Consider the following 21031-nt stretch of genomic DNA (forward strand, 5'->3'; position numbering starts at 1 on the left):
CAAGGACATAAGAAAGCTGAAATTTTAAATTTTCGGCTCATGGAATTAGATTTTTAAATATATATGGTATTTTAATTCTTTTGTACATTTGTTTTATCTATGCTGTACACCACCCTGAGTCTTCGGAGAAGGGCGGTATAGAAATTTAAACAATAAATAAATAAAATAAAAGCTGAAGGTGGATTATTCTGAAACTTTTGGTAGATTTTTTAATAAGAAAAAACTTGAGATGCCTTGTGCTTTGGACTGAAACAGGTACTGTAGGTTTGGGTTCATCATATTTTAAAAAAATAATTATTTACCGTTTTCTTTACTTCACACATTTTCATACTATGCATAGTATAAATGTATACTGTGGATATTCTCCGAGTATGCAGAACCTACTGCCTTACTTTTGATTATCTCTATTAGAGAAGTCAATGCATCTATATTCAAAAAGAATGATCACTGTTACAAATTATTACTATATTACATAGGAAAAATCTGAAAAGGGGAACTAATATACACTTATATGATTTTAGCACTAATATTTCAGATTGCATTTTGTTTTCAAGTTCAGATGGCTCAGTGGCTAAGACACTGAGCTTGTCGATCAGAAAGGGCAGCAATTCGAATCCCTAGTACAGGTCACCTGCGTGAGCAGGGGCTTGGACTAGATGACCTCCAAGGTCCCTTCCAACTCTGTTACTGTTACCTATCTATATAATAGACTGTTTGCTTGTTTAAGTCTTACCTTGCCACAAGCTGTCATGGCCAGAGCCAACTGGTACCAGAGATGAAATTCACCAAATGCAAGCTTCATTGCTCGTTCTAAACACTGGGGATAAAAAGTCTAGATTATACATATGCATATACATAGAGAGAGGTGGGGGGAAAGAGAAAGAGAGGGGTGAGGGAGGGAGAGCCTAAAGGAGGAGAGAGATGCATTCAGATAGTGCAGTGTTCTGGGGCTTAAAAACAAAGCATGCATGAAGAAAGGGCTATCTGAGATGGATTAAGTGCCCAAATGGGATCCAAATAAAGTGTTTCCAGTTCCTACATTTATCCTTCATTCTACCTTTACAATACTTAGGATGCAAGCTTATATAGCTTTCTTTAAAGCTGGACTCTAGATATCTCTTCAACAAAATTAACATGCAAAAATATTTCCAATAGATGTAACATATAATGCAGCATGGTAAATCTAAACACTTACAATATGATTTTGAGGAGGGGGGGGCTTAACGTTTACAAAATATTACAAATTTAGCAAATTTATAAAACCCCAGGACCCTTCAGAGTCAGTTTAATGTCAGAGTTCCAAGAAATAGACCCATAGCAAGCAAAACTTTGAGGCAGATGAATTCCTCAAAGAATAGCTTTATTGGAGATATCACATTGGCACAAATCTGGGGAAAACTGACTTTGAAGGTTCCCATGGTTTTCACCTAATTAAAAAAGAAAGTTTTCCCTCAACCCCAAACAATCAGTCACATGGTCCAATCAAAACACTCTCTGGTTGCCTGGTGACCTCACTCCTCCTTCCATGGTCCAGGTGTGAGAATGTCCTTGGTTCCCAAGATTTTATTTAATTATGGCTACAAACCCCAGGTATCTCTAATCCGCCCTCCCTATTCCTCAGCTCCAGTGTAACAACACTAAAGTTCCAAGATGGTTCTGGTCAGGTCAGCTTCAGGGTTGACAAGGCCCCCCAGAAATACAAAATATATTTTACCTGATATACCAATTGCATCCTCTCTTGGACCAGGAAACCCTTTAGATAGTCACTCACAGCCTCATCATCTCACACAGATTGACCATTTCAATGAGCTCTACATCAGTTTTACCCTGAAAGACAACTCAGAAGCTCCAACTTCTCCTGAATGTGATAATTCTGGTCTGCATGTTGTATTGGTTGCTAGCTTGCCTCTACCCAGCCAATATGAGCTGACAGGTTGGCATGCTCCAGGTTCCTTCAATCAAACTATCAGGACCCAGGAAGCATATCTCTTCTCTGTCATGGCATCTGCGCCAGGGGTGAAATTTAAAAATTTTCCCTATCGGTTCTGTGGGCTTAATTGATGGGAGTGGCTTGGTGGTCAGATGACTGGGTTGGCGTGGTCAATAACAATAAAAAATAAAAATAATAAATAAGGTATACAAAATAATAAGAGGTACCAAAAACCAACTTTCACACTTTACACACACACAATGCAACACAACTGACTCACACACAATGTAAAAGCAGCTGCACTTCACCCAAAATGGCCCCTGCAACAAGCAGGAACCTCACACTTTCACACTTTACACTGTTCCTTTACACAGGAACCTCACACTTTCACACTGGGCCTCTGTGGCTCAGACTGGTAAGACTGTCTGTTATTAACACAGCTGCCTGCAATTACTGCAGGTTCTAGTCCCACCAGGCCCAAGGTTGACTCAGCCTTCCATCCTTTATAAGGTAGGTAAAATGAGGACCCAGATTGTTGAGGGCAATAAGTTGACTTAGTATATAAATATACAAATAGGATGAAGACTATTGCTAACATAGTGTAAGCCGCCCTGAGTCTTCGGAGAAGGGCAAGATATAAATGCAAAAAAACCACAACTTTACACACACAACTGTGTGTTGTACACAACACAACTGACTCTCTCTCTCTCTCCCTCTCTCTCTCTCACACACACACACAAACAATGCCACATACAGCTTTGTGAGATTTTGTGTTTATGTAGTTAGAGTGAAACACTACAGAAACACACCAAATCTCAGAAAGCTGCACAAATATTTTATTTTATTTTTTTTTATTTTTTTTTTTTAGATCAGGGGCTCCAACCTTAGTAACTTAGTTTGTGGACTTCAACTCCCAGAGTTCCTCATTCAGCAAAGCAGGAAGTCAAAGCAAGCTTTTTTTCCCCTTCAGTAGCTGAAGAAAAACATGCAGTTGCAGCCGGAAAGGAGCAGTAATTATAGATAAGGGAGGAGGGGGAATTGGCTGGGCATGGGTGGGGGCTCTTGTAAGTGAGGGCTGTTAAAAAGTGAGTTTAAAAGCCTGTGAGGATCAGAAAACTCCTCTGGGATTGCCAGAGGAAGCTTTTAAAACCTCTTTTTTTTTTTTTCTTTCCCTTCGGCTGAAGAGGATTTTTTAAAAAAAACTTTTAAAGGGTTTTGATGATCTCTGCTCAGCCCCGCGATCATCAGAGGTTTTTTTTTTTACTTTTAAAGGCATGTTTCAGCTGAAGAAAAACTGCTTATAAAAGTTAAAAAAAAAAAAACCCTCTGCTGATAGTGTGGCTCAGCAGTGGCCAGGGATTTTTGCTACGGGTCCTCTGAACCAGCAGCTGCCATCGCTACCTAATCGGGCGAGCCGGTGCAAACCGGGAGCATTTCACCCCTGATCTGCGCTCTGGAGTGCTCTGAGAACCAGATGGCTTTTACCCTGATCATGTTCTAGAGAGTCTTAAAGACCTGGCTGTTCAGTCAAGCCTTGGAGTGAAGTAGCTAGAACCTCCTGATGGTGGTATATGTTTCATAATTTCATAATAACAGAGTTGGAAGGGACCTTGGAGATCTTCTAGTCCAACCCCCTGCCCAGGCAGGAAACCCTACACCATTTCATACAAATAGTTATCCAACATTTTCTTAAAAATCTCCAGTGTTGGAGCATTCACAACTTCTGCAGGCAAGTTGTTCCACCGATTAATTGCTCTAACTGTCAGGAAATTTCTCCTTAGTTCTAAGTTGCTTCGCTCCTTGATTAGTTTCCACCCATTGCTTCTTGTTCTACACTCAGGTGCTTTGGAGAATAGTTTGACTCCCTCTTCTTTGTGGCAGTCCCTGAGATCTTGGAACATTGCTATCATGTCTCTCCTAATCCTTCTTTTCATTAAGCTAGACATACCCAGTTCCTGCAACCGTTCTTCATATGTTTTAGCCTCCAGTCCCCTAATCATCTTTGTTGCTCTTCTCTGCACTCTTTCTAGAGTCTCAACATCTTTTTTACATCGTGGTGACCAAAACTGGATGCAATATTCCAAGTGTGGCCTTACCAAGGCATTATAAAGTAGTATTTAACACTTCACGTGATCTTGATTCTATCCCTCTGTTTATGCATTTAACATTTATACATGTTCTGTGGGGTTTGCTAGATTCACTATCTAACTTTCCTACTTTTCTAGTTTGGTTCATCTGTTGGATGGTTTTGTTTTTATTATTTTATTTTATATTTTACTCATTCTAATGTGAGCCAGTCTGGGGTTTGGCGGCACCAAATAAATACATAAATACCTCAGAAAGCATGACATACTGTCCTCTTCTGCCCAGAGTGATACTCAGGAGATCATAAACTGCTGATGTACTCTGGAGACTGATGGCTCGATCATCTTTCTGATCAGGAGCCCGGCTGATTACTGCATCCTGGTTTGCCTGGGAATGAATTCAAATGTTTTAAAAGAGGACCAAAAATATCTTAGAAAGGTCTTCAGCTCTTTTTATGGGCCCAAGAAAACATTACAGCAACTGATGTTTTCAAGACTATTTCAAAACAGCAGATTACAAAGAGAAAGCCAGGAAACAGTATAGTATTCTCATATATTGAAAAAAAAAAAGTGAACTCATAATAATAGTCATAAAAGTCTTTTTGCAATGTCTGCTGTTCTCTGAACTGACATTCAAACATAATTATCTGCAATTTAATCCTATTATTTCTTACTTCTCTTTACACAACCTTTTAGTCTATGCAACACCTAATGTTCCCAGTCTGATTCTTAAGGTTATTTTATACTACAACATTCCTTTTCAAATTCACACTTGGTTTTATTTCAGAAATAAATATAACATAATATATCTGACTGGTTATATGCTCTATATATATAGTCTAAAAATCCCTCAATCACAAAGAGGTCCAAAAATAGCAATTACCGTATATACTCGAGTATAAGCCGACCCGAATATAAGCTGAGGTACCTAATTTTACCACAAAAAACTGGGAAAAACTATTGACTCGAGTATAAGCCTAGGGTGGGAAATGAGGCAGCTACTGGTCAATGTAAAAAATAAAGATAGAGCCAAGTGTTCTATTTCTTAAAGGGAGAGGAAGGTGTAGGGAACCCCACCACGGTCTGATTAATTAAGATGACGACATAATGAGTGCGAAACGTCGAGGCATTCTGATGATTTGCACGCCTTGGGTCTCCTCTCCTATTTAATCTTTAATCTTTCAGGGAAGGCAAAGATTGCCGCTCGCGAGGGATGCTGCTCTGCCTTTTTTTGGCTGTGAGTGTGGCCGGGATGGAGGGTGCGGTGAAGTAAGATTCAACAGCTGCAGGGAGGAGCTGGCTCTGTGTTTGTGTGTGTGTAGTATGCGCACGCCTCTGTTTCCTGGTGCTCTGCTCCTGACCCCAGTGGCAGTCCCTGAGATCTTGGAACATTGCTATCATGTCTCTCCTAATCCTTCTTTTCATTAAGCTAGACATACCCAGTTCCTGCAACCGTTCTTCATATGTTTTAGCCTCCAGTCCCCTAATCATCTTTGTTGCTCTTCTCTGCACTCTTTCTAGAGTCTCAACATCTTTTTTACATCATGGCGACCAAAACTGGATGCAATATTCCAAGTGTGGCCTTACCAAAGCATTATAAAGTACTATTTAACACTTCACGTGATCTTGATTCTATCCCTCTGTTTATGCATTTAACATTTATACATGTTCTGTGGGGTTTGCTAGATTCACTATCTAACTTTCCTACTTTTCTAGTTTGGTTCATCTGTTGGATGGTTTTGTTTTTATTATTTTATTTTATATTTTATTCATTCTAATGTGAGCCAGTCTGGGGTTGGGTGGCACCAAATAAATACATAAATACCTCAGAAAGCATGACATACTGTCCTCTTCTGCCCAGAGTGATACTCAGGAGATCATAAACTGCTGATGTACTCTGGAGACTGATGGCTCGATCATCTTTCTGATCAGGAGCCCGGCTGATTACTGCATCCTGGTTTGCCTGGGAATGAATTCAAATGTTTTAAAAGAGGACCAAAAATATCTTAGAAAGGTCTTCAGCTCTTTTTATGGGCCCAAGAAAACATTACAGCAACTGATGTTTTCAAGACTATTTCAAAACAGCAGATTACAAAGAGAAAGCCAGGAAACAGTATAGTATTCTCATATATTGAAAAAAAATGAACTCATAATAATAGTCATAAAAGTCTTTTTGCAATGTCTGCTGTTCTCTGAACTGACATTCAAACATAATTATCTGCAATTTAATCCTATTATTTCTTACTTCTCTTTACACAACCTTTTAGTCTATGCAACACCTAATGTTCCCAGTCTGATTCTTAGGGTTATTTTATACTACAACATTCCTTTTCAAATTCACACTTGGTTTTATTTCAGAAATAAATATAACATAATATATCTGACTGGTTATATGCTCTATATATATAGTCTAAAAATCCCTCAATCACAAAGAGGTCCAAAAATAGCAATTATATTTGAGCAAATGTGAAAGAAAAACCTTGCTGGATTAAATTCAAGGCCTAGTTGAATCCAACTTGTTGTTTCCAACAGCAGTCTCTGGGAAGCCCATATACAGATGGAGTATAACAACCTTCTCCCACTGCTATTCCTCAGCAACTGATACTCAGAGGCATCAGCCATTGAATATAATTTTAACATGGGGTGCAGAACTTAAAACTCCTGAGCCAAAGGCAGATATCAGGCCCACCTCCTTCAGAGATGTTGCTGTGTTCAAATGGAAAACAACTATACCTGTGTCTAAATCTATATGGTCCCTGGATGGAGATATCTGTCCCCCATGTGAATAATTACTTTGGATTTGTTTTCAATACAGGGCTGATGGCTCTGTTTAATTTCCGTTCATGGTTTTATTATTACTGAAAGATGGCTGTAATAACTGTGGCAGTGAAATTTATGTGGATGGGTTGGTCATTTCTGCCAGCTCTGAGATATTTTGGAGGTCACTTAGCTTAGCAAGAGCCAAGAAAATTAAAAGCGGAAAGCTTATGTCTGGCTGTTTGCTAATTTTGCATCCAGAGAATCGACCAAAGTCTTGGTTTATTTTCATCCACTATCTTATAAAGTTTTATGTTTGCATAATTGTTAGTACTACACCATCTGCACAGCATTTCATCTTATATCCTCTTCCTGAATTTCATTATTTAACATTTCAGCAAAAGAAAAACCCCAAGTGAAGAAATAAAATTGATTTGAGAGATAATATATTACTAATTTCTAACATAGTTCTGGTAGATAGAGCTAACCATCTGGTTGGTTGGTTGGTTTTTATACGGTAAGGAGAAAGCAAACCATTTACCACCAAAAACCAGATCTGAAATTTTAGGGAACAAATGAGTGGGAGGAATTTCAGTGGAGTTTTTTTTGTTTTGTTTTGCTTTTTTTTTAAATTTTAACTATGATCTACCTATTTTAGTTCTTATGGTATAATTTTTACTTCTGCCCATCCCAACGTGACAGGAAACTGATCATCAATGTTCAGCTTCCAGAACCACAAATAAAACGGAAGGACCTTGTGTGACAAAGACATATGATGAAGGATAAGAAACTAAAGTTGTTTTGGAAATTATTCTTTTGTGTATCATAATCAACAGTACTTCTTTATCCCAGAGTAAAGGAAAATTTAAAAGACACACACTGAGATATGTTGAGATATATAGATGTGCATAATAATCAACAGCGTTAATTAACATCTTTCTATGTTGTATACTGTACTATTTAAAAGTTTCTGCATCAGTAACACTGCTGTACCATTGATTTGTGAAAAATAGCTGCACTGAACAAACCCCCACATGTTCTGAAAACTGGTAATCAGCCTCACATCAGAGTCAGCTATTTTGAGCATTTGTCAGTGAGCCAAACTAGGAACGTTAAAGCAATGCCTTAGCACAGAATGCCTTAGCACACAGAATGCCTTTAAAATATTCGCTTGAATGAGCAAATTACCATAATTTTGGGGATTACCAAAAATAAAAGATACATGTAACTCCATCTAAAGACTCGGTGAAATATGAGCCAGACTGGGCATTGTGCAAAGAGAACACAACTAGAGTTCAGATCCCAGGAATCTATCCAAAATACCAGAGTGAAATCCAGAAATCCACAAAAAGATCCAGCAGACAAAAAAAAGAGAACAACAAATGGAGCATATTTTAATTTCATATGTTGCAGGAATATCTGAAAATCTCAGGAGCATTTTCAATATATAGGCACGCTTTAAACTTAATTATACATTAAGGCAGAAGTTTGTCCACCCCAAGGACAAAGCATCAGACACAAACTGAGCAATGTGGTATATGCAGTGCAATGCAGTGCAATGCAGCAAGACATGTGCAGAACTGTACATTGGGGAAACAAAACAACCACTTCACAAACTCATGGCACAACACAGGAGAACAAAATCATCAGGACAAGATTTAGCAGTCCATCTGCATTTGAAAGACAAAAGTCACTCTTTTGAAGACAGCAAAGTCCACATTCTAGACAGAGAGTACCACTGGTTAGAAAGAGGGATCAAAGAAGCCATCTATGTCAAAACTGAACAGCTTTTCCTCAGCAGAGGGTGAGGGGTATAACACCACCTATTTTCTGTTTACAGCGCAGTCCTTTCAGCAGTCCCAAATCCTTCCATTGCCCACCAATCAATTAGAATGGAAGAAGCTTCTTGGATGATAAGTGAAACATTTTCAAGTTCAGTTGCCTTTTGGAAAAAGCACCTTTGGGACAACCATGACCTGGTTGATTGAGACTCCCCACTGACATCTATCAGAGTGAAACAAAGTTCATAGTCTTATCTACACATAAATGTACTGAATTTCTTTTTATTTCAGAATTCATTAATGGGGAGCCAAGAGGAGCATAATTTGCTGAAAATTATATTTATAGTATGCATTGGCAGCATGAAGCCGATACAGGATATGCATTCATTTACATTAGGAATCTGTAGATTCAGCTGAGCTTCTCACCAGTTTAAGAATAATTGTTCAAGTGGTAGAAAAGCCCCTGGTTTTTAGAGCTCAGCTCCAAAGCAGAATAAATAGGAACCAGGGAATTAGCAGTCCTTCAAATGTAAGCTCTATCAGATGGGGCTGATGGGAATTGGGGTCCAACAGCTTCTAGAATTTAGTAATTACTTACTGTTGGAATAAACAATACTAGGTTGAGTCTTATCTATAAATTCCTATGTACCAGAGATCTCAATTTGTCTCTCTTTTTCTCTGACATAAATCACCCATTAATTATAAGAATCCTATTTAACTGAGCCAGAAAATATGCCTTTTGAATAGAAGGGGTTAAACTGAATAAGTAAATAATAAATAAGAACAGTTTTTCCAAGATCAAATGCCAGGTGTCCATGATACTTTGTATGAATTATTCCAAGCTCTTCTTACATTCGACACAATATTCATTAGAATTAGCCAGAGACTACTTGTTTCAAATAAGAAGAGAGGCGGCAGCCATTCTTATCTTAGTAACCTTGTGATCCCTTGTGCTAGTGTGCAGCATGTCAGGAAAATATCAAATTGAAAGGAACACATTAGCTAACCAGTAAAGTGAAAATCAATGCCACGAACGTGGCCCATAACAGTTATATGAATTGTACTTGAAAGTACCAAAGAAGAAAAAATGATTTTCTATATGTAAATTGAAACATTGCAAAATGATTGCGGATTTTGTGGAGGTGGCGAGAGCGGGAGAAGAATAAGAAAGTGTTGATGGGAAAATGTTCCTTTTCTAACTCCATTTTAAATTCCTGCTAATATTAAGCAGCATCTGGAACTAACTACAAAAGTCACTGGAGAGTGTATATATACAATTAAAACAGGCTTGGAGTGTTTTTTGAGGACAGCTTTTTTATTTGCACCAAGGACTTGGTTTTACCATGCATTCTGTAAGCATGAGGCACTGCATATTTATGCATGCAGCTAAATACATTTGATTTATTCAAGGCCTTAAAATCGGCCTTTTGTGAAAACAAAAGAAAGATTTTACACAATTGGGTGTTTGGAAATGAAAAAGTTGTGACTCATGTCCTTAAAAGAAATAAATATTAAAAATAAGATTTCCCTTAGTAAAGCATCTTCATAATCTCATAATTTTTTTTTGCAAGACTAACCAGCCAAAGGTGTTCACTAATTCTGTTGAACTATATTTAAGGCTAATTCTCACAACCTGCTTCCAATCGTACAAACACTGTGCAGGCTATTTTTGAGGGATATGTCTTCATGACATTACCTTCTATTCATCATCATCCTTCTACTGAAACAGCTTATTTATTTATTTATTTATTTTATTAAATTTTTATACCGCCCTTCTCCCGAAGGACTCAGGGCGGTGTACAGCCAAAGTAAAAACAAAGATATATACAGTTTAAAACAACAATTAAAAAGAGCAAATTTTAAAGGCCGATTATTAAAATTTAAATTAAAAAGTTAAAAAATATTAAAACCCCAATTAAAATACATCACTAATTATGCCAGTCCCGCTTTAATGAATAAATATGTTTTGAGCTCACGACGGAAGGTCCGAAGATCGGGCACTTGACGCAGACCGGGGGGAAGTTCATTCCAGAGCGCCACTGCCCCCACAGAGAAGGCCCTACTCCTGGGGGCCGCCAGCCGACACTGTTTGGCGGACGGCACCCTGAGGAGACCCTCTCTGTGCGAGCGTACGGGTCGGTGGGAGGCAAAAGGTAACAGCAGGCGGTCTCGTAAGTACCCGGGTCCTAAGCCATGGAGCGCTTTAAAGATAGTTACCAAAATCTTGAAGCGCACCCGAAAGACCACAGGAAGCCAGTGCAAGCTACGGAGCAGCGGTGTCACGTGGGAGCCACGAGCGGCTCCTCACATACCGCGCAGCCGCATTCTGGACTAACTGCAGCCTCGGGTGCACCTCAAGGGCAGCCCCATGTAGAGAGCATTGCAATAATCCAGCCTAGACGTAACCAGAGCGTGAGTGACCGTGCATAAGGCATCCCGATCAAGGAAGGGACGCAACTGGCGAACCAGGCGAACCTGGTAAAAGGCCCTCCTGGCGACGGCCGCCAGGTGTTCATCAAAAGACAGCCGTCCGTCCAGGAGGACACCCAAGTTGCGAACCGCCTCCTTTGGGGCCACTAACTCGCCCCCAACAGTCAGCTGCGGATGCAGCTGACTGTACCGGGATGCCGGCATCCACAGCCACTCCGTCTTGGAGGGATTGAGCTTGAGTCTGTTTCTCCCCATCCAGACCCGTACAGCTTCCAGGCACCGGGACAGCACTTCGACCGCTTCGTTGGGGTGGTCCGGGGTGGAAAAGTACAGCTGAGTATCATCAGCGAAACCACTGATGACCTCACCCAGCGGCTTCATATAGATGTTGAACAGGGTGGGCGAGAGAATCGACCCCTGAGGCACCCCACAAGTGAGGCGCCTCGAGGACGACCTCTGCCCCCCTGTCAACACCGTCTGCGGCCGGTCAGAGAGATAGGAGGAGAACCACCGATAAACGGTGCCCCCCACTCCCAATCCCTCCAACCCGCGCAGCAGGATACCATGGTCGATGGTATCGAAAGCCGCTGAGAGATCTAATAGGACCAAGGCAGAGGAGCAACCCCTGTCCCTGGCCCTCCAGAGGTCATCCACCAACGCGACCAAAGCCGTCTCCGTGCTATAACCGGGTCGGAAGCCGGACTGGAACGGGTCCAGATAGACAGTTTCCTCCAGGTGCCGGGGGAGCTGCCATGCAACCACACTCTCAACAACCTTCGCCACAAAGCGAAGGTTGGAGACTGGACGATAATTACTCAAAATAGCTGGGTCCAGGGAAGGCTTCTTGAGGAGAGGTCTCACCACCGCCTCCTTCAAGGCGGCGGGGAAAACCCCTTCCATCAAAGAAGCATTTATAATCCCCTGGAGCCAGCCTCGTGTCACTTCCTGAGCAGCCAGCACTAACCAGGAAGGGCACGGGTCCAGTAAACATGTAGTTGCATGTAACCTCCCCAGCAACCTGTCCATGTCCTCGGGAGCCACAGAATCAAACTCATCCCAAATAACCTCAACAAGACGCGTCTCTGTCGTCCCGGCTGTATCATCGCAATCTTGGTCCAAACTATCCCGAAGCTGAACGATTTTATCGTATAGATAACCGTTAAACTCCTCAGCTCGTCCCTGCAAGGGGTCATCCCGTCCCTCTTGATGAAGGAGGGAACGGGTCACCCGAAACAGGGCGGCCGGGCGGTTATCTGCCGATGCAATGAGGGTGGGAACGAGACGCCGCCTCCTCATTGCCACTAGGTAGGTCCTAGTAAAGGACCTCACTAGTGTCCGATCAGCCTCGGAACAGCTAGACCTCCAAACACTCTCTAGGCGTCTTCTCCGGCGTTTCATCTCTCTCAGCTCCTCGGAAAACCAGGGAGCCAATTGAGATCTACGCCGGTCAGAGGTCGCAAAGCCGCGACACGGTCCAAAGCCCCAGCCGCAGCCCGTTCCCAGGCCGCAACCAGTTCTTCAGTCGTGCCGTGGGTAAGATCCTCAGGAAGCGGCCCAAGCTCCGTCAGGAACCTCTCCGGGTCCATCAGGCGCCTGGGACGGAACCAACGCATTGGCTCCGTCTCCCTGCGGTGGTGAGCGGCGGTCTGAAAGTCTAGGCGAAGAAGAAAATGATCTGACCATGACACCGGTTCTTTCACTAAATCTCCTAAATCCAGATCATTTACCCACTGACCAGAGATAAAAATCAAGTCTAGCGCGCCTCCCCCAATGTGTGTAGGGCCATCAGTTACTTGAATCAGGTCCAAGGCCGTCATGGAGGCCTGGAACTCCTGAACCACCGTCGACGACAAGCCGGCAGATGGCAGGTTGAAATCCCCCAAGACCAGTAGTCTCAGGTCATCTTTAGCTGTTCTGGCCTGGAGTGGTGCCCTGACTCAGATCTCCCATGTAGACAATATAGGGCACCTTAAGGATGAGGTTGGGGATGCTGCTGCTCATCTCCAATTATTCTGTTAAGTCCACTAAGGGAATATCCCTTCCATGACCAGTCACTAGGCACAGAACTTCTATGGCCATTTTGGCTTTGGCTGTGAGAAAGTCCTTGTTTCTGCAGCATATTTCTCTTTTTGATAGGACTATCAAAATCACGGTAGGCTGAATGCAGATCTTCCAGGAAATCAACAGATTAAGATCAAGGATGCTTAAAAACTCTACCATTCCTAGTTTGGCTTTTTTTCTGAGTATGTGATGAATCACAATTTTAATAACCTTAGCAGCACAGTCCACACAGGAACTGATGTCCACCATGGTTGGAAAGCATCAAGGCTGATCAAAAGAACAAAATTATTTTAGCTCCAGAGATTGGCAGGGCCAGTCTTTGTGATGATGTGGTGAATTGGTCCTCATTTCTGAGGTAGAAGGAAAGAGAAAGTCTTCGGGGATGTATTGTGATGGAGGAGACTCTGAAAGCAACCAATAGTTGTTTTTCAAGTAAAAAGGTAAAACCAACATATCAAACATAAAATACAAAAAAACAAATTTTACCTGTCACACATTGAAACAGATTCAGGAGGGTGAGATTGTTTTTAATAACAAACAGCTGGTTAGAAAAGACAAGGATCCCTTTTCAGGAGAATGCCCGAATGGGAGAAGAAAGAAACTAGACAGGTATAAAACCAGAAAAGGCCATAAAAATAAAATAATAATAAATAGTAAGTTTTAAAATAATAAAAGAGAGGAAAGATTCATAGCTGCTGGGAGAAATCTGATTTGAAATGAGATAATCCAGAAGACAAGCTCAGGATCCAAAAAGATCTTGACAGACTTGAACAAAGGGCCGTATCCAACAACATACAATTTAATATTGAGAAAAACAAGGTTTTAAACCTAGTCAGGAAAAACCAAAGGTACAAGTACAGATTAAGTGAAACCTGATTCAATAAATGGCCAAAACATACATATCAAGACTCCAAGATTCTATAAGCCAGTGTGGTGAACCTATGGCACGCATGCCGGAAGTGGCACGCGAAACTGTTCTGAGGCAAATGCGCGCCCTCGCTGGTTCCTCATCGCATTCCTGTGGTTAAATGTACACCAGCCAGCTGGCTGTTGTGTGCACGCAGTGCCAGCGGACCGCACATGCACGAGGCGGCACATGTGCCGTAGGTTCACCAATACGTATGCGCAATGGACCGCCGCATTTCCGGAGTCGCCAGCACCATGTTTGAGCACAGGAATGCGATGGGAGCCGGCAAGGCCGCACATTTGCCTCGGGATGGTTTCACAGGCCACTTCCGGCACGTGGGCAGCACATGAGAATGCGAAAGATTCACCAACACTGCTATAAGCTAATTCCTTTCTCACTGTAATAAAATTGTCTACTCTAAATATGCGAGAACGTTTTTTGATTGCAAGATGCTTGACACAAATATTCAGGAAAGCAATTGGTGGTGGTTAGTTTTTCAACTGATACATGACATTGAGTCTAGAACCCATCAGACACCACTCTGAAAGTATTCCATATTAGACTGTGTGAGGGGAGCAACTTTGCCTGATTTCTTTGCTGAGATGTGATAATGATGGGTTATGGGGGTAGCACAGTTTATGTAGAAATAACTCCTGACTCAAGAATGTGAGGAAAGTGTGTTAATGTGGCCTTTTAACAGAATATGTAAATATACAGCTATCATAGATTGCAAAAGAAATATGAAATATGATTATATCTATTCACACTATTTGAACATGTACACAATTATTTTGCTTCAAAGTAATTGGATTGTAACTCTCATGTGCAATTAAGCTTGCAAGCCTCAGAAATTCCCTTAAACCACATTTTGCAAAGACTGTGTTCATTAACACAGCTGTTGTAGGTAATGGTACCCAGTTGATCTATACTATTAGCATTTCAGGAATCCTGCTGTTTTACTAAAAGCACTGGTTCTTTTTTAAAAAAAATTCAGTATGGGCAAAATAAAATTTAGATTGGAAGACAATACAAAAGATAAACTGAAATCAAAAATTGTAGGCACAATACATTCATTCTTTTGACTCTAAGTAGCTCTACAAACATAAATCTTGTATATGCCTTGGCCCACAACATAACTGGAAACACAATGTCTTGCAGCCAAAAATCCAAAGTTTTCATGAGCAATGGGGCAATTCCTCTGTCTTTAAAGAAACTAATTCTTCTACAACCTCTGATCAGAAGGTTGGCCAGATTTATGTTTCCATTCTTTTACTTTCCTGGAGGTACAGAATTTTAAAATCAACTAAAGGTTAAGAAACTTTTAGCCCAATCCCCAGGAGTATCTTCAGGGTGTACTAAAAATATCAAGGTGGCAACCATGATGGGTGCAATCAAATCTCTGACTGATTTTACATCAATGTATATATCAGTATGTATCAATCAATACACTGATACATACCCTGAGGACATCCCTGTTCTCATCTTCCCTCTATAGTTGGGAGGAAATGTAAAAATGGTATGATTTAAGTTTAATAGATGACCTCCCAGGAAAGCCACCTTCCAGTCATGATGTAACCTTGATTCCATCATCCCCTTCGGCCACCATAAAAGTGCTTGTAATCAAAGAAAAATATGTCAGTTCCATCTATTTGATTCTCAGTTGCCTGAAGATGAACCTGCCCAAAATAATTACTCCCAAGTAAGTCTGAATAATTCATATTTGCATATATTTCAGAAACATATAAAAACTGCTCTAATGCAAGCATTATACAGTACACTGTAATATATTATACATTATGATATGCATATATACAGTTGTATTAATTCGTAATATAACATTATGAGCAATGGTGGCACAGTGGGTAAAAGTGCAATACTGCAGGCTACTTCTGCTGACTGCCAGCTGCCTACAATTTGGCAGTTCAAATCTCATCAGGCTCAAGGTTGACTTAGCCTTCCATCAGTGATGGGTTGCTACCGGTTCGCCCTGGTTCGGCTGATGGTGAGGTGAGAGCAAATCAGTTTGCTCGATCGTCAGCTGGGCCCTCCCGCCTGCCCCTGCGCTATACCTACTTATATTTGTTAGTTTTTAGCCCAGCTGATAGGTGCTGCAGAGTGGATTGCCACACCCCAGCTGTTCTGAAATGCAAAGCGCTTGCGCAGAACGAACCAGTGGTAACACCGGTTGAAACCCACCACTGCCTTCCATCCTTCAAAGGTGGGTAAAATGAGGACCCAAATTGTTGGGGGCAATATGCTGACTCTGTAAACCACCTAGAGAGGGCTGTAAAGCACTGTAAAGCAGTATATAAATCTAAGTGCTATTGCTATTATATAATACAAAATAAATACAGTATGATGCTTGCCCAAAAGTATCCAAAGCAGGACAGCAAACTGCAGTTCCCCCCTTGCATTCAAGGCCAATCGTTTTGATACTGGTATACACAAGCCATTGTCCTCTCTGCTACTATAAATGGTTTCCAAACACATCAAGCTAAGGCAAGATCCAAGAGCTGCAGCTCAGAATGGGCCTACCCACAACTACCTATATTGCATACAATGGAATATTTTTATTTATTTGAATAGGAAAGGCAAAAAGCAACTCTCAGTTCTCAATTCTAAGCTGCCAGGTTACAACAAACAGGGCTCTAGAAGTATTAAAGTGCTGAATTGCTGGAAGTGCTCTGAATAAATCTTAGGATTGCACTATAAATGACTAACAAGTAGCTAGCTTTTCACAACACCTGCAGTCAGCTGCCTAAAGGATCACTTCAGTTTGTTCAGCCTCCAACTAAAATGAAACAAATTCTCATGTAACTATTTAGGATTTTAGTCTTGGGAATGAACTGTTGGGAATTTCCTGTAAAGTCACCATAAAGCCTGTTCTCTGGTATAATCTCCTGCTGTTTATTTTGCTTATTTAATTCTTAGAAAAGCATTACGAAGTCTTCTCCAGAGATGTATCACCATAAATCCATCAAGAGCAAGAAAATGGGTTCAGAATTTTTTTAAACAAACAAACAAAAGACTGCTTTCTCGTTAAGCCTATTTTGGGATCAGAATGGAAAAAAATTGTCCCCCTGTGACACTAAGAAAGGTTCACCAGATTGAAACACGTTTTCTATTACATTTTTCAGGCAACTCATTCAATGCTTATTTAAAATTGGGCACCATTCAGTGATGCTTCAAAAAAATAAAATAACAGCCAACATCAGAGGCGATTGTTTGATGTTCAATCCATAGGTATGCTTTTGTGGATATGAATTGAATTTGTGGCTTAGAAAAGACACCTGGAATTCCCTTCATAAAAGCATAATGATGATGATTATAGCTATTTTTATTTTGCTTACCATGGATTCGCTGATCAGGAGGAGGAGGAGAGCTTCTTCAACGTTGTCATGGGGGCTATAGATGCTGAAAGACAAACAGGCTTTTTCAAAATATAAGCAACAATAAGAATTATGCTCATGGGAGACTCTTGTTAATAGCACCACAGGATTAGTAATGTGAAACATCTCATGCATGATTAATTTGTTATATAATCGTTTCTTCAGACTGGAATGACTAAAAGCTATAGAGGCGATAACTCATCTGTGACAAGGGAGAGCAAATGATTGGTCAAAAACTCTTTATTCATGAAAAAATTTAGCTCCTGGGTGTTCTGGCCGTATTGAATCTAAAGCATTTGGGACCAGATTGCCTGCACATGGATCAGTTTATGAGACCCTTGCAACTGAGGGATGATCCTTCAGAAAGAGCTAGTTGACTGATGAATTCCAGGACCTTGTCTGATTTGGCCCTCTCATATTTCCAGAAAGATATGTGTGGCATTATCTCTATTAATATGACTGAGTCATTCATTTTAAGAGATCCTCTACTCAATGACACTGGCAAACTTCCATTTGCCCTTCTCTGTTCAATTAATCTATTAAGGTAAAGGAATTTTAAAAGCCTTTAAAAATTAATTTTTATTGTTAATTTAATTTCTGGTGTTACTCAGTGTAGTGATGAATTTCACATAGGATGTTTTACTTAGTATTTGTTCTATACACTGAAACCTATCCAAAGAGTAGGTATTAAATTGATTTAAAATTCCAGATACAGAGTTTAGCTTATTTTTTTTCTTAAACTATTACCAGAGACCTCCAGAAGAAGACCTGGCTATTATTTCTAATTAATAGCTCTTTTCCCCTTCAGTAGTTAAGATGATTTTAAAATTTTGTAAGCTCCTAGGTCCGTACTTATCTCCAGCATGTTGCTGTAGTCTTTGACGTAAGGTGTTACAAATATAAGCATTGTCCTCTTTCTTCATGAACTCAGGAAGTGGGTCAGATAAGGGACTCCAGTAACAATCTTCACTTAGGGAGTGGAGGAGCAGCTCTGCCAGTTGTTTGGTAGCTGTCTGGTAAAGAATGGAAAGAAACTGAAAAATACGTTCTTAAAAACTCAAAGGACAGATTTCATCTTATGCTAGGAGCCAGTATAAAACACAGAATCCATTGAGTTGCATAAGAAGGAATAAACAATTGTAAGTATTACAGAATGGAGCTCTAAAGAGGCCAGCACAATAATTTCTGCTGCTCAGTATATGTGTTTGTGGGTGTTAGCTTGTGTATCTTGTGTATGTTTGTATTTAGGCTTTTATGGCACTTCAGTACAGACAGTGATGGTAAATGTTGTTTGAAAATTGAACTTTCCTCTAAAAACATCTCTTTCCTCTCAGTGGGTGTTTTCTTTATTGCACAGTTCAACAGTGATATTAGTTTGTTTCACTTTTGTTATGAATAACACAGGGGTGAAATACTCCCGGTTCAGACCGGATCGCCTGATACGGTAACGATAGCAGCAGGTGGTTTGGAGAACCGGTAGCAAAAATCCCTGCCCACCCCAATGCCCAGCTGAGCCGCACGATCATCAGAGGATTTTTTTTTTTACTTTTAAAAGCATTTTTTCGTCGGCTAAAAAGATGCTTTTAAAAGAAAAAAAAACCTCTGATGATTGCGCGGCTCAGCTGGGTGCTAGCCAAAACACCGGGTGGGGGAGTCCATTTTTCCTCCCAGCAGGCTTCCCTGAAGCCTGCTAATAAACTCAAAAATGGGGAGTCTGCTGGAAGGAAAAATGGACTCCCCCATTTTTTGGTTTGGCTAGCAGGACTCCTCTCCCCCCCCCCATTTTTTGGTTTGGCTAGCAGGCTTCGGGTAGGCTGGGAGGAAAAATGGAGTGTGTTAAGGGGGTTCGTTTTTGAGAAAGAGAGGGAGAGAAAGAAAGGAGGGAGAGAGGCAGGGAAGGAAGGAAAGGAGGAGGAGAAGAAGGAAGGAGTACAAACCTGGCACTAGACGTAGCATCCAGGGCTGGAAGGGACCTGGAGGTCATCTAGTCCAACCCTACTCCAGCAGGACATTGTTAGTGAGTTTCTGTCTTTGATCCACCAGTCAGATAGTTACATAGTCACACCCACCCAGTCACATGACCCCTCCATCAAGCCACGCCCACCAAACCACACCCACAGTACCGGTAGCAAAAAAAATTAGATTTCACCCCTGGAATAACACCAGGCGAAAAGTAACTCTATATTTTATTTATATTAGCTTCTGGCAAAGCAAAGGAAAAAAAATACATTTTTTTGGCCACAAGTAAAATTTACACACTGCTATTCAACATTCCAAATTAATTAACAGGTTAATTCTACCTCAAAACTTTTATGTCCATAACATTAAAACAAATTATTAAAATTATTGGTATCACAATGCAAGAATCCAAGATTTTATCCTTCCAGGGCGTATTGAAAATCAGAAATAATGATACTGTTAATACATTATGGTAAAGATGATTATATTCAAATGTCACAATACAACTCAGTGTTGTGCACTTTTCCCCTCCAGCTTAGTCCAGGAGAAGATATTAGATTTTTTGGCTTTCATTTTTATTAAGCACAATAAAGGGTTCATGTGAATATTAAGTTCTGATTATTAACAATAATTGGGACTTAATCCTCTGATTGCCTCTGCTATTTTTCTCATTGCATCTACAAGTTCCATTGGTTCCTTGACTATTTTATCCATAAAACTGGACATTTTGGTTCCATTCCCTTCCAGCTATAATCCTGAGTATCCTATGACCTTCCAGCTACAGGACATTTTATGCTCACCAATCTATCAATTAGTAGTCAGTGGATTTCGGTCACAAGCTGGCCCGCAAATGCTATCAGCTGATGCTCTTTGAATGGGTGTGACCCAGGTTTCTTGTGTATGAATGTGGTGTATTTGGTCCATTTGCCATTTAACAGGCATTTGGCTGTAACAGAACCCTTTGCCCTTCACTATTCCGTTAGTGTGAGGGATCACTGTCCTACTTACAGTACTATGACATAATTAAAAAAAATCCAACAATGAGCAACCTGGTTGTGATTGGGGGCTGCACAGGCCACAATGTGGGGGAAAGTATGGCACCACACAGCATTCTTGGACATGATAGCACAGCTCCAATTTGCATGCCCCCAGATATTCACCCTTCCATCCCAGAATTCATTATTCCAATCAAGATGGTTGCACAATCTGGAGTCATCCTGGACTCAGATCTTCTGCTTGAAGAGTAGGAAGCAGCTATAGCCAAGAGGGATTTTTCACAGATGTATCTAGTGTGACATTTGCACCTGTTCCTTTATTAGGTGGGTCATTCCCTAAACACCCCAAGAATGGACTATCATAGACTTCCAGGGAAGCAGTGGAGGACTGAAGATGGCTCCACTTTAGCAAAGCCAACAACCGCAGCAACAAGAGCAGCCATGAGCTCCTCAGAACTCTCTGGATCAAAGGGAAAACAAGAATCACCCACAAGTTTGTTCCTTACAGAATCTCCCCATGAAAAGACAGTAAAATGCTGAACTTTTCATCTTTTATGTAGAATATTTGTTCTTATGTTTTTCTATCATTCTGCACCCCTCTTCTCCCCCCACCTTCCACCCCCAAAAAAGAATGGAGCAAGGAGGCGTATATAGAACTGCCCTTGAAAATCACTCATAAGCTACACTAGTAGGTCCATATGATAACACTGCTGCATGAGCCTGCTGGCTTCTGGGTAC

The 21031-nt window shown here is 40.8% G+C and overlaps 1 protein-coding gene across 2 annotated transcripts in view; it reads right to left on the bottom strand.

The window, feature by feature from the left end:
* TTC7A (tetratricopeptide repeat domain 7A) overlaps positions 1-21031 on the bottom strand; it is a 197774-nt gene that overhangs the window by 150507 nt on the left and 26236 nt on the right. Inside the window, exons 7-10 of one of the 2 annotated variants that reach the window (XM_058165184.1) lie at positions 18192-18352; positions 17301-17364; positions 5840-5977; positions 734-817 (exon numbers count right to left, since the gene is read on the bottom strand). In XM_058165184.1, the coding sequence (XP_058021167.1) occupies positions 734-817; positions 5840-5977; positions 17301-17364; positions 18192-18352 (447 nt within the window). Of the gene's footprint in view, positions 1-733; positions 818-4264; positions 4403-5839; positions 5978-17300; positions 17365-18191; positions 18353-21031 lie in introns of those variants that run through there. The other variant, XM_058165183.1, reaches the window with a different exon arrangement.

This window comes from Ahaetulla prasina, chromosome 1 (genome assembly GCF_028640845.1).
Source record: "Ahaetulla prasina isolate Xishuangbanna chromosome 1, ASM2864084v1, whole genome shotgun sequence".
Classification (NCBI taxonomy): domain Eukaryota; kingdom Metazoa; phylum Chordata; class Lepidosauria; order Squamata; family Colubridae; genus Ahaetulla; species Ahaetulla prasina.